This window comes from Sitophilus oryzae, unplaced genomic scaffold (assembly GCF_002938485.1).
Source record: "Sitophilus oryzae breed Bouriz unplaced genomic scaffold, Soryzae_2.0 scaffold_1274_pilon_pilon, whole genome shotgun sequence".
Taxonomy (NCBI): domain Eukaryota; kingdom Metazoa; phylum Arthropoda; class Insecta; order Coleoptera; family Curculionidae; genus Sitophilus; species Sitophilus oryzae.
In genome coordinates, this window is record NW_022145920.1 from 940,535 (window position 1) to 954,236 (window position 13,702).

Consider the following 13,702-nt stretch of genomic DNA (forward strand, 5'->3'; position numbering starts at 1 on the left):
AGTAAAAAATGTCGTAAATGTATATTTTTTAATCAGTAGTTTTATACAGATTCGGACGAAAAGTTATTACTCTTCAAACCAATTAAAAAGTGTGTAGGTGGCGCCCTCTACTAGTAGGAGTCATATTGACATCAAAATCAAATTTTTCATGTCAAAAAGCTCTCAGACACCAATTTTTATCGAAATATTGACGTTACTTCAGAAATTATTTGGAAAAATTTGAAATAAAACTGAAACTTCTACACCCTGTATCTCCGAAACCAAGCATTTTAGGACATACATTTATACGAACTCTTTTACTTTTTTATCTGCAGAATATGCTGTCGAAGTTTCCGGAATTCAGTTCGGACCATCCTGTATAATAAGCCTAATGCCAAGCTGTACCTTAAAGCATCAGAAGATGGTTAAGAAAGGCATTTTCTTTCATGAGCATTTCTGTGACTGAAAAGTCCAATACGTAATATTATTACTCTCTTCCTCACTCCGGACATTCAAAAACTTCATTACTTTGTTGCCCCTTTACTTTTTGGTGGTCGTTGTTAACTGAGTTTACAATTATTTTCCAATGTGTTCTATTTTGCGCTGCTTCTTCCCACGAATTTTGCATGCTTATCCCCTTTAAGTTTTCATGGAAAATATCCTTGTACCTTTTGAGTTGTCCGCCAGATTTCCTCTTACCGTTTACAAGCTCACCGTAAAGAAGAGATTTCGGTAGGTGGTTTTCTTGCTCCTGCATACGTAACCAGCCCATCTTAAGCGGGATTTAGTAATCATGACTTCAGCGCTCTCACAGCTAGCTATTTCGAGGACCGATACGTTTGAAACATGGTGATACAATTTCATTCTTAACAGTTGTCTAAGGTGTCTCTGTTGCAATTTGTTTATTGCGTTCGTGTGCCGGCGGTAAGGCACCCAGTCGCCGCGCCAATTCGCTTCCATATAACATGATGGGGATTATTATTGCTCCGTACACTGCAAGTTTCGTTTTTGTGCTCAAGTCATGATTGTTGAAAACCCTGTCTTTTAATTTCCGTAATGTTCTTGAGGCGCTGCTAATTCTGTGCTGAATTTCAGAGTCGATATTGGCCTTTTCCACAATAAAACTGCCGAGGTAATTGAATTTCCGCTACATATTCCAGTTGTTGTTGTTTCCCAAATTGCCATACCGTTTTAGAGAAATTAAAAAAGCCTGAAAATATAGTTGAATTTAGTCTTAGACTAAGAATTTAGTCAAAGTCCTAATAATCAAAAGGTTTCTATGGTAATATTATTCCGATTTCATTCTTTGATAGATTGTTATTGATAGAATTTTAATTAACGGCATATTTTTTGCTGTTTTAAGATGTTAAAGAAGCAGAAAATTTATTTAGTTCAATACTAAGGAAAGGGTGATAATTAGGGTTTCCAAACCGGGATCCCGGTGTATATTTAATTCCGATATTAAATCCCAGGATCTTAGAAAATCAAGACAAATTTAAATGCCCAATCTAAAATGATACGACTTTGTACACTTTAGTATAAAAATTTAATATAAAAACAATGTTAAAATCAGTTAAGCGACACGACGTACCACGAGGAGATTTAAAAGTCCGCATCAGCGTCAAATGCGACGCTGCTCATGAAAGAAAGCACCTGGGGGAGAGCTTCTGCTGCGACGATGACGACCGTCGAAGACCGCGAAACAGTTTCTTCGCTTGTCAGTCGGTACCGAGTCGTCTTTAAGCCGAGAGGAAGAAAGTTTCTGGGGTCTTCGTTAACCCGAAGTAGCGACCGGCGCGAGTAGAATGCTCAGGAAGACGTAATCGCGCGTGAGAGTTGTTTTGCTTCATCTTATCGATAAAAATCGATGGTGATATTTTTGGACTAAGTCGCGAGATGATTCTTGATATTGAAAAAAGGTAAGGACAATTTTCTCACAAAAGAAAAACAGTTTTTATTAATTTCTAATCCTCATTAAACTTTATATTTTATTATTACACATAAGTTCAGATTTAACATTTTTTATATTAAATCATTCGGCTAAAAATGCATTTTAACTCTTCGTCTTCAGGAAATTTGTTCTAGAGCAATAATTACTCATAATCTGGAGGAAGGAGGAATGATAATCAATACTAATTATCTGCAGGAAGATAATTAATAATCATAATATTTTGACTTTGTTAAACGACTTTTTTTTGTAAATTAAACAGGTTAGATACTGTGTCTCTTACCCTTCTTATAATTTGTTCAATCAAGTAAGAGATACCATTTTTCCTTTTTAAGAGTTAAACAAATGATAATTAATATTAAAATATACGCGTCTAATAATATTTTCTAAATGTATTAAACAAAAATATATACTTTTTTAATATTGAAATGATAGAACAAGAAGCTACAAACTGTAACCACTTTGCCACTTGTAACGGTACTCTTACATCACTTAAAATATCTGACCATAATTTTCAATACGCTTTGTAAATTGTAGCGGAAAAACCATTTTCTTCATCAGATAGTAGTTTCTGTATGGAACCAGATACCGTGAGCTGAATATATTAAATTAGGCATTAATTAAGTTTTAAGTGCTGGTTTTTGGTCATACCTTGTGGTTTAAAGAATCACTTCTAATTTGATACAGAGGTGATTTCTACTATTAATTTTAGATTTATCAAATGATGTGTTGGGTTTAAGGTAAATTGCGGTCAAGTTGTGTATTACTTCAATATTTAATTCTTTTTCTTCTACAATTACATTGTTAGATAATGATTTATTATTATTAGCATTTCTTTTATTAGCGTTTCTTAACTGTCAGGGTCAAGATATATTAAATGACATTTATAACTGTATATAGCAGAAGCATTTAACTGTCCTTTCCTGAAATAGAAATATTACAATATCAGTAATATACCTTGTGGTGCATCGGAAGACGGGACATAAGAAATGTCATGTAAATTTTGAAAAGGTTAAATATTATCTCCCCAGATAATTGTATGCAAAGATTGTATTAGACTTTTTTGAAGAAGCCTTAAAGTTGTACTTTTGTCTAGAATTTCGTTTTTTTTTTGGAATAGGTATCTAAAAGTTATTTGCAAAAATTTACCTTCAAATTACTAAAAATGTATAATACGGCCCAGCGAAAGCTACAATTAAAGTACCAGCAAAAATATGATTTTGTCATTGTCAAATTCGATGTAATATTTTTTTTGTTTAGAAGAATTTAAGTGGTTTGGAAAGGGTGATTATTTTTTTTGAATTGGAATGATCATCTCAAAAGAATTAGTTGAACTGAGTAATAAAATTGTGAATAGTATTCGCGGAGTATGACTTACAATAATTACTGTTCATTACTCGATCACTCGCAGGCCTCGGTCATACCACTGTACGTACATCCACAATAATTTAACAAATAAAAGAAATATTTGTAACTAAAGAACTTTATTAAACTATACTAATGAGAGAGAGAGAGAGAGAGAGAGAGAGAGAGAGAGAGAGAGAATAAAATGTTTACATAATCCCTCATTGACATCCAAACAATACCCCAAATGATTGAAACATTCCCGCCTCACACTGAATTTCTATATTTTTAATATGCCCATAAAGACGGTTTTTGACAGTTCTCCACAGGAAGAATTCTTTCGGCGAAAGATCTTGTGGTATTTTCCTACTATATCCTCAAGAGCAAATGTTTTTCTTTTTTTTAACATGAAGAATATTCAAGTTACTATTGTTTTCTTCCTGTTGCTGCTGTTAAAGAAACCATGAAAAAACCATGTTATTTAAACCATGTAATTTTACATGTTCTAAGTTCCTGTACGTTATCCACAGTGTGGTGGATGCAGAAACCCCCTTCTCCCTCTACTCTAATGCCGATATTTGGATGAAAATTGGTGTCTGGGTAACATGAGAAATTCGATTTCGATGTTAGCATGAGATGCCAAAACGAGATTTGGTATGTTAGTATATGACATAAATTAGGATTGACTGGCGGATTCAATAATTTTCGGCGGTTTCATCGGAAATGTTTGATTTGTAATGAATTTGTAATAAACTTTTGATTTGTAAATGGCACACTCGGTCATTTTTTACATTATTCGATAGAAAATGACAAATCATATGTTCACATCGAAATCAAATTTCTTATGTCAAAAAACATCCGGACACCAATTTTCATCCCAATATCGACTTTAGTTCAGAAATTATTTGGAAAAAAAAATCGAAATAAAAATGAAACTTCTACACCCTGTATCTTCGAAACGAAGCATTTTTGAACATCAAGTTATAACTTTTTTACTTATTTTTATCTGCAGCCATAGTTTCCTGAATATAATTCGGACTAACCTGTATATTTATTAATTAATCTTTATCATTTATACATGCGTAATTTTTATATTTACAGTTCATGTAAGATGACATTAGAAAAATACAAAGTTAAACTACAATCTAACATCTAACGGAGTTTCCTAAACCGTAGAGATATAAACATTTTCCGCAAAAAAATTAAAATCATATTTTTCTTTGATAGCTGTAACCAGTCTCTTTTGGGTCAATTTTACATTTTTATTTTCCATATTTTAGACGTCTAAATGCAAAACCATTCAAATAAATTTTACAGAATACACAAAAAATGATTTAAAATATTATGAATATTAAATAGAATAATAAATCTAAAACACTATATTTAACAGGTGCATTATTTCTTGAAAATATCTTGTATCTTGTATAAAAATGTAATTCACTGAGTTAATGGTGAGATAACGAGTTAAATAAATGTGTATAGAATTCAATTTTCAAAAATGTGTGACTTGTCGGTTTTTGCATCTAGAGGCCTGATTTATGGTATGGTATTTTCATGGCACCCAAATTTGCATCACTTTATATGTGCCCCTATACATAATATCTCTCTATATTTGTCACTACTAGAAAAAAATACTTCTGTAATAAAGTTCAATTGTAATTATGAAGGTCTCGTCGAAATCTATAGGAACGTATAACACCTTATGCGGGGGAACTGAAACTATAATCCTTTTTCTGAGACGAGGCCAAAATGAATATAATTTACATTGTCTTGATAATAATACATAAATCATTAATTAAAGTTGAATGCTGCCTAAATGATACAGTATATTTTTCAGTAGGTTGATTTGGTTCCATTTTTTTATTCCTACAAATAAAAGATAATAAAAATGTTACTCATTTGGAACACTATGTTAATCATTACTATTTAAACACCTACTTTAAATTACTGTGCTTCTTGTTCGTGTTAATTTATAATCAAAATTATGGTTATTATTCGTTTTTATGTGTTAGTCTATAATAATAGAGAAATCATCAATAATATATATCGCCAATAAAAATTAAGACCATTAAACTGTTTTCTGCACGGTTGCAGGATCAAACATTCTTGAAATTTTCCATATAATGTTAGATAACCTAGTAAGCTAAATACGAGTGCCGTAAAATAATGGCATAACAAAGAAATTTTGTTTATTTATACTAACAAGTTTTAAAATATCTGATTTAAGAAATTTAATCGCCAAACCGCAGCTCTTTGTGATTTCGGCAAGAAAATTTGTGCGTGAGAAATAAAATACATTATTCCGTTACCATAAAAAATTAATTGATTTTAAGCAAAGTTAATATTTGGTAATAGTGTAAATTTTCTATTTGTAAAAACGAGGTTTATTCGATAAGTAAAATACCTATATAAATTTTTAGAAGAGATAATAGAAAATATAAGGTAGTTTTTTGTGTGGTGTTGGAGAAAAATATTCCATAAAATATCCAGAAAAAATAGTATTTTACCAGATAGTGTCGGATTCTTACCGACTAAAAAAAACCTTCATCAGCTACCTTCACCATCTGCAACAGAATAAGCTTATTCAACAAAATCCTTACTTCATTACAGGGGCCCTTAGTTCTTAGACATATAATGTCTCACATTCAGCAATTTTTGTCATTATAATATATTTATCCCATTCTGCTTTTGTATTAAGTCCCATTCTGCCACTCTTGTTCACTTTCTAATAGACATTTTACCACTGTCGCACAAAATTTATTTCCCGTCCTATTATAGAAGTGTTCCCTTGGTTTCTGTCATCTACAACAATTGAACAAGGTGTATTCGGCGTCGTCTACAGCTTGACAGTAATCGCAGTCCGGAATGTTGATTTTCTTTCTAATATACAGGGTGGTACCAACTGTATTCAGGAAACTTCGGCAGCATATTCTGCAGATAAAAAGAAGTAAAAAAGTTCTTATAAATGTATGTCCTAAAATGCTTAGTTTCAGAGATACAGGGTGTAGAAGTTTCATTTTTATTTCGATTTTTTCCAAATTATGAAGAACGTCAATATTTCGATAAAAATTGGTGTCTGGGAGTTTTTTGACATGAGAAATTTGATTTTGATATCAATATGAGTCCTATTTGTAGGGGGCGCCACCTACATGTGTTTTAACTATTTTGAAGAGTAATAACTTTTTGTCTGTACCTGTATAAAACTGTGAACCTTTATTAAGCGACTGAAAAAATATACATTTCTGTGACTTTTTACGTAAAAAGCGTTTCTTGGTAAAAATCGCTACGAGCAACCGTTCTCAAGATATTTAGAATGGAAATACATGTCATTATTGACAAAAAATAAACACGTCGAGTAGATTACTTAGTTAGTTATTTGACTGAAATAATACATTTGAGAAATTTTTATTTTTTTTAAATAATCATACATTTTTCTGTGAAAAATAATGATAAAACAGTTTCTGTTGAACTTTTGACACAAAAACATTTCAAATTTATTATTTCAGTCTAATAACCATTTTGTCAACATGTTTAATTATTTATGTCAATGATGACAGGCATTGATAATTTCGATTTCAAATATCTCGAGAACCATTACTTGTAGCGATTTTTACCAAGAGACCTTTTTTACGTAAAAAAAGTCGTAAATGTATATTTTTTTACTCAGTAGTTTTATACAGGTACGGACGAAAAGTTATTACTATTCAAACCAGTTAAAAAAATATGTAGGTGGCGCCCTCTACAAATAGGAGTGATATTGACTGTAAAATCAAATTTCTCATGTCAAAAACTCCCAGACATCAATTTTCATCGAAATATTGACGTTACTTCATAAATTATTTGGAAAAAATCGAAATAAAAATGAAATTTCTACACCCTGTAATCTCCGAAATTAAGCATTTTAGAACATAAATTGATACGAACTTTTTTACTTATTTGTATCTGCAGAATATGATGGTGAAGTTTCCGGAATACAGTTCGGACCACCTTGTATAAATATTTTTTGAAAATAGCCTTGTTCCGATAATATTATCTGGGTTATAGTAATCAACCTCACCATAAGATGGCGTTATCCATTTTTGCAGATTCGGAATGAGTGTAAATGTCCACCTTCCATCCCTTCCGCTTGTCCATTTTCTATGAGTATTTGCTCTGGTTTCGATTTTTGTCGATCCGTTGTAGACTTCATAACTCTCTTTTATCAGGAGATCAATCGGAGGAATTCCGGGAATAACACCAGCACCCTCCCCTGATATAGTTCGGTAGGCGCTGAAAACTTTAATGCCCAAAGCCCTCTGTAATCTCTTTAGTTTCACCAGTATATTCTGTTTTAATGGCTGTATGCTATGCCAGCGCTGCATACAATATTTTTGGGAGTGTATAATCTGTATAACAACGCTTGCTAAAATGCGTCTTCTAGACGCTCTGGGACCTCTTATTTTCGGCATTAAATTTGAATATAGTATTTGGTAGTTTTATTAAATCTAATTTCTAGTGTTGTGTAGTGTTTATTAAATGTTTCTATAATAAAGCTAAAACCAATTTTGTACAGTTAATAGAATAGGTAATATTTATTTGCTTTGTAATATTTGAATTATAATTAACTATTAACGCACCATTTTCTTCTAGATAGGATTTTCACCTTGTAAATTTAGCTAATATACATTTATTTTTTTATCAACATTATAAATATGTTGATAAAAATAGTATAATTTTTAGAAATCACCAGATGGTAATAGAAATCATTAATCCGCATCACTTTTACCTACTCTGTTTTCCTTTTATGTATAATTTAAAGAGTTTGTTTCTATAGATTTAGTCATGACAGTAGCAGTAGTAGATATCTACACTATATAAAATATACAAGATGTGATCAATTAACATTTTCTAGTTATTGGTGTTGTATGCTGAATGCTGTTGAAACATTTTATTTCTCCTTCATCAGATTGTTTCTGTATTTCACGAGGAGATAACTGTATTTATTCTGAAAAAGCCTCAAAGTTGTAAAATTTAATACAACTATTTTTAAAATTACTTGAAAATAAAAATATGTTAATTTTAAAATATTTTTTTAATGTTTAGATATTAATTAATTTATTTCACATTTTTGATAATTTATTTCCCAGCAAAATAAAACACTAAATCACCACAATACACCAAAACACTTTTACGTTTACACTGGTCATGTTAGCATCATCAGCAGATGATTAAACTGGTAAATAATAAAAAAATAATAGTTTAGTCACCTGCTGATGATGCTAACAATGTTAGCGAAACGTGCGTCCAGTGTAAAAGTAAAAGTGTTTTGGTGTATTGTGGTGATTTAGTGTTTTATTTTGCTGTGTTATACCAAAAGTTCCAACCCTCAACTGTAATTTATTTCCCATTTAACGAACATTATATGTGTATTATGCAACAGTCGCTATTTATCAAAATAACTATGTAACGGAGCTGCAACAAGTGAATTTCAAAAAGACTTAAATGATAAGTCTAAAGTCATATCAAAAATCAAAATTATTTCAATCCTAAGTCAATTTCAACATAAAGTTTAAATTATTTAAATCTTAAGTCTTCAATTTAATTCATTTTCTTTCTAGTCAAGTCATTTTCGTAAATACTTAAAAATCAATATAATGTAATTTAACTCGTTTTTATGACTTAAGTCTATATTTTTAGAGCTATGTCAGGTAAAATGAATTTAATCAAAATAATTACCGTCAAGTCAAGACAGCCAAAATTCAATTTAACTACTTATCTTTTAATATTAATATAAATTTTCTTGTATACTGTTAAAAAATCATCGTATCATAAAAAAATTAACATCTGACTTAAGTCTTTTACAAAAAGATATAAATATTTTTAATGACTTGAGTCTTTTCTAAAAAGACTTAAATCTTTTAAAAGATTTGACATTTAAAAAAATATTTCGAAATAAGGATTTAAATCACAAAACTATCCTAACACACGATTTTTGCATTTTTCTTTTTTTTTTATCAAAAACTAACCATTTTTAGTAGTAGTTTTAAATAAAAATAAATGGAGATTATGCACAGAATTTTAAAATATTTTAATTTAATTTTAGTAATTTTTGACACATATTTGACGTGATGGAGAATTTTAACACTTGATTTAACATGACAGCGACAAAAGGAAAAGCAATGTTGCCAGTTCCATTGAATTTTCTTTTTCTGTTTTTTATTTTTATTTTGAGAAAATAGCCATTTTTAATAATAATGCGTTGGTAATGTGTGATTGGGCAAACTAAAAAAAAACAACACAAGAGTGAAACAAAATATCAATCAAACAGATAAAAAGAAAAAAAACAGCCAAACCAACCCGACTAAACACAAACCAACCCATACAAAACCAACCAATACAAAACCAAACGAAACTAAACCAACCAATACCAAACCAACTCAACCCGAGCCAAACACAGACCAAAGAAATGGAAACACGCTTACAGCGTGTTTTCTTTGCTTTGGTGGCTTCCAGCTTATAGCGTCTTTTCATTGCTAGAGCTATAACTATAGCAATTGTCTCGCCGGTGCCGCAAATTTAGCCAATTTGATAAACTAAAGTAATCTAATTCGTATTAAAAAAAAATTAAAACGTATGACGACATTTTTTTCCCTAAACAAAAAAGATGCATCAAATTCCGGATAATTTACTAGCTGATCTGACAACCATGTATCAATTCGCAATATTTGTCAAAATTCGACCTTCACTACTGTCAGAGTAAACATAGAAACGCATATAAACAAGTCCGCGACTCTTTCATTATCGGTTATGGAATTTACCCTGGAATTTGGTATAAAAATCAAATAACAACATTTTTAAGAATATTTTTTATGTGAAACGTGTTTTTCCGCATCAGATTTTAGTCAAAGAATCCAAGAAGTTCATTTTAAGGTAACATACACTTCATTTTCTAAGAAAAATCGTGTGTCAGGATAGTTCACCGAAGCCCACAAATTGTTTTGAAAATTACTTAAATCTTAATTCTTAAGTCAGCTTTCGAAAAATTGCATACATCAAATGACTTAAGTCATTAAAATGATTTAAATCAAAAAAATACTTCTCTGTGAGCTTGCAACTCTGCTAGATAATATATAAATTAGGTGGCCCCTTTGTCCTTCTGCTTACTTTGTCTACTTTTTTCTTATAACATTATATTAACAATAAACCGAATTATTGTTTCATACTGATAGCGAGACTGGTCTTGGTGTTAGCTTACCTTTTCCCGACTTTTGCATCCAATCCTATTGGAAGCTTCAGTAGTCGAAAAAAATTATTATTTCAAGATATGCCTTTATACTAAGAATACTATCTATTTTAGATGATGATGTATGAATTATGACCAAAATACCTTACAAAATAATAAACTTGAATGTTACCTATAACTTTATTGTATGACAAATTTTATATAAATCTACAACAACAGAAAATGCAAAATATAAGTACCTAGTAGTAGCCGTTTAAGTATTAATATTATATATAGTATTTTTGTTATGAATTCGTGGTATCAAGAGTCGTCCCACTTTGTTGCTTCTTTGATGGCTGTTATGCTTATGGAGATTTCTCAGTCAGTCCCCATAAAAACACCGTTGAGCTATAATAAAGGCGGCTATTGTTTTAATATGGCTGGGCAAAAGTTAGCTGTATCTCCATTCTTCATTTCATTGTTTGATGTCTGTCACACATCGAAAAGAGAACATTAATTATGTCAAGATACATATGTACATTGTATGTCGTTTCCTCAATTATTTCGCTCGAATTTCCTTGTTTGTTTGTCTTTAATTGAAATATGATAGTATACACAACTGAGTATTTCAATACTAATGACTAAAATCTAATCGTAAAATTTGAAAAAATTAATTTCTGTATTTTATTAATAAAATTAGTATCATTGTATTTATTTTGACATCACATTCATTAGCGTAATTAGAATTTCATCCTGGGGGGGGGCTGAGCACAGGGGGGGGGGGTCTTTTGTTTTTTAAAAAATGAAGAATATAGTATATACTATCATGTATTTCAGGAAAATATTTTAACTTCTACAGGGTGCCTCAAAAATATATGAGTGGATCGGAATGATTTTTTTTAAAAGGAACGCCCTCTATATTATTCCTTTGTTAGATGGAGAAATAAAAAATGAACATTTTTAATATTCAAAGTATTTCAAAGTCTGTATCTTGTGTCAATATCAGTCTGGTATTTATCGTTGAAAGAGCGATAAATATAGCCCAGTGCATTTTTGATAATAACATTTACCTGATTATTTCATAAACACTCTTAATTTTAATAATAATTGCATAATTCTATATTATTCATACAGGGTGTTTCAAAAAACATGTGCCATCTCTCGTGGGGAGATTCCTCACGTAAAAATAGAATTTATTTTTCATATCAACATAGGTCCGTCCGATTCTGCTTTGTTTCGTGGCTAGAGGGTGTTAAAGTCTTATTAATCTTTCGATTTATTATAATTTTCTTTCAAGTACTTTTAGTGATTTGAATAAAATTTTGAGGGTAAAAGTTGCTGTTTTGGCTTTTTGCACAATAAAGCGTTGTCTGTTTGTTATTTGTTGTTTGTCATCACTGGAATATTTTTCTAAAAAAAGCATGTACGCCACTGACTTTTTTTTCTTGTTAGCGAAATAGTGTAAACAGTTTAATGCAGCTTAAAAGTTGTCTCTTGAAATTTTGTCGATTTCGGCCTCCTTGATGAGATAAACGCAATTTCATTAATTTACCTTGATCCAAGTATACTCGTAATAGCGACCTTTAAAAAAATTTAATATCATTAACTTGCGAAAGTTTCAAATAAGTACTTATTGATTCCTCATAAAAAAAATATGAAAAAAAGTTCCTATAGGTAAACATGGGTATGGAAATGCATAGTTTTAGAGTTACAGGATGTTAAAGCTTTTTAAAATTAGGGTTTTTGTAATTACCTTAAATACCATTATTTTTTATTTGAAATTGCTGGAGGTTGAGCTAATAGTAATAATAACTAATAGTAATGATATTTAATTAATAATAAATTAGATAAAATATATAATTTATGAATTTTGTTTTAATTTTATTAATTATAATTAATAAAATTGCGTTTATCTCATCAAGGAGGCCGAATTTGACAAAATAACAAAAGATAACTTTTAATTGACATTAAACGGCCTACAAAATTTTAATATCAAAAGAAAAAAGTCAGTGGTGCACATGTTTTATTTTTGAAAAATATTCCAGTGAAAAACCATATGCACGTCCATGATGAATTTATCGACACTTTTTTAGCACTAAAATCTTAACAGCACTTAGAGTAACTTTTACCCTCAAAATTTCATTCGAATCACTTAAAGTACTTGGAAGAAAATTATAATAAATCGAAAGAATATTAAGATTTCAACACACTGTAGCTACGAAACAAAGCAGAATCGGACCTATGTTGATATGAAAAATAAATCTTATTTTTACGTGGGGAATCTCCCCACGAGAGATGGCACATGATTTTTGAAACCCCCTGTATAATTGCATAATTCTATTGTTTTCGGATTTCATAAAAAAAATTAACTATTTCGAAATCTATTAGATAAAAAAGCCTCTTTGAATGTTCACGTAAAACCGAGAGTAAAACAAAACACATACTAACGCTGAAATATGCATAAACCAATAATTATTTTCTGTTCTGCATATTAATCGTAACTAAAACAGATACCCACTTTCAGTTGTTGACAATTATTGCAAACAAATCATTTTGTGGGAGGTTTAATTAAAAAGTATGGAGCTTAACAGAGACGAAATTTTATTTGGTGGCACAAAATATTGCCTAATATTTCATTTTGGATCTGTTTATTGCATTTATCGAAATATGTACATTTTTAATAGGATTTATACCCGGGTTGGGGTAATAATTCAATCGTCCCGAAATTAAAATGTAACAAAAATGTTAAGTTTTTTAAAGAACATAATATATACAGTTCATATCAAATAAACTTTTAGTCACGTGATTAAGCTTCACCGGCACAGAGTTGTCCACTTTTACATATTTTCTTTTAACCAAAATATTTTAGGAAACAAAAATAAATTAATTATAAATATATTAACAGTTATTATTTACATCAACAAAACTCACCTTCTTAACAGCACTTAAGTGACATAAAGGGCCATTACTACCGCTTTCCCGCTCAAAATATTCTAATAAAGTTGCGATGAGTTTTTTACGGTTATTAATCTATCTTGCAGACTTGGCACTAAAAGAGGTTCTAAAAAGAGCAATATTCGACTGCAAAGTCTGCTAGTAAACACTTTTAACCCACGGCCATACAGAAAGCGTTTTTTGCGTTTTTAGCGTGAAGCGTCTTTAGCGACTAAAACAAAATAACAGGATTATATAGGAGTGGCCACACCAAAAGCGTATAGCGTTCGGCGTGT

At 30.4% G+C, this 13,702-nt stretch overlaps 1 protein-coding gene across 1 annotated transcript in view; it reads left to right on the forward strand.

The window, feature by feature from the left end:
- Positions 1-1,717: 1,717 nt before the first annotated feature.
- LOC115874313 overlaps positions 1,718-13,702 on the forward strand; it is a 103,268-nt gene continuing 91,283 nt past the window's right edge. The window contains exon 1 of the mRNA XM_030889418.1: positions 1,718-1,898. Coding sequence (XP_030745278.1) covers positions 1,876-1,898 — 23 coding nt within the window. The 5' untranslated portion in view covers positions 1,718-1,875. The remainder of the gene's footprint in view (positions 1,899-13,702) is intronic.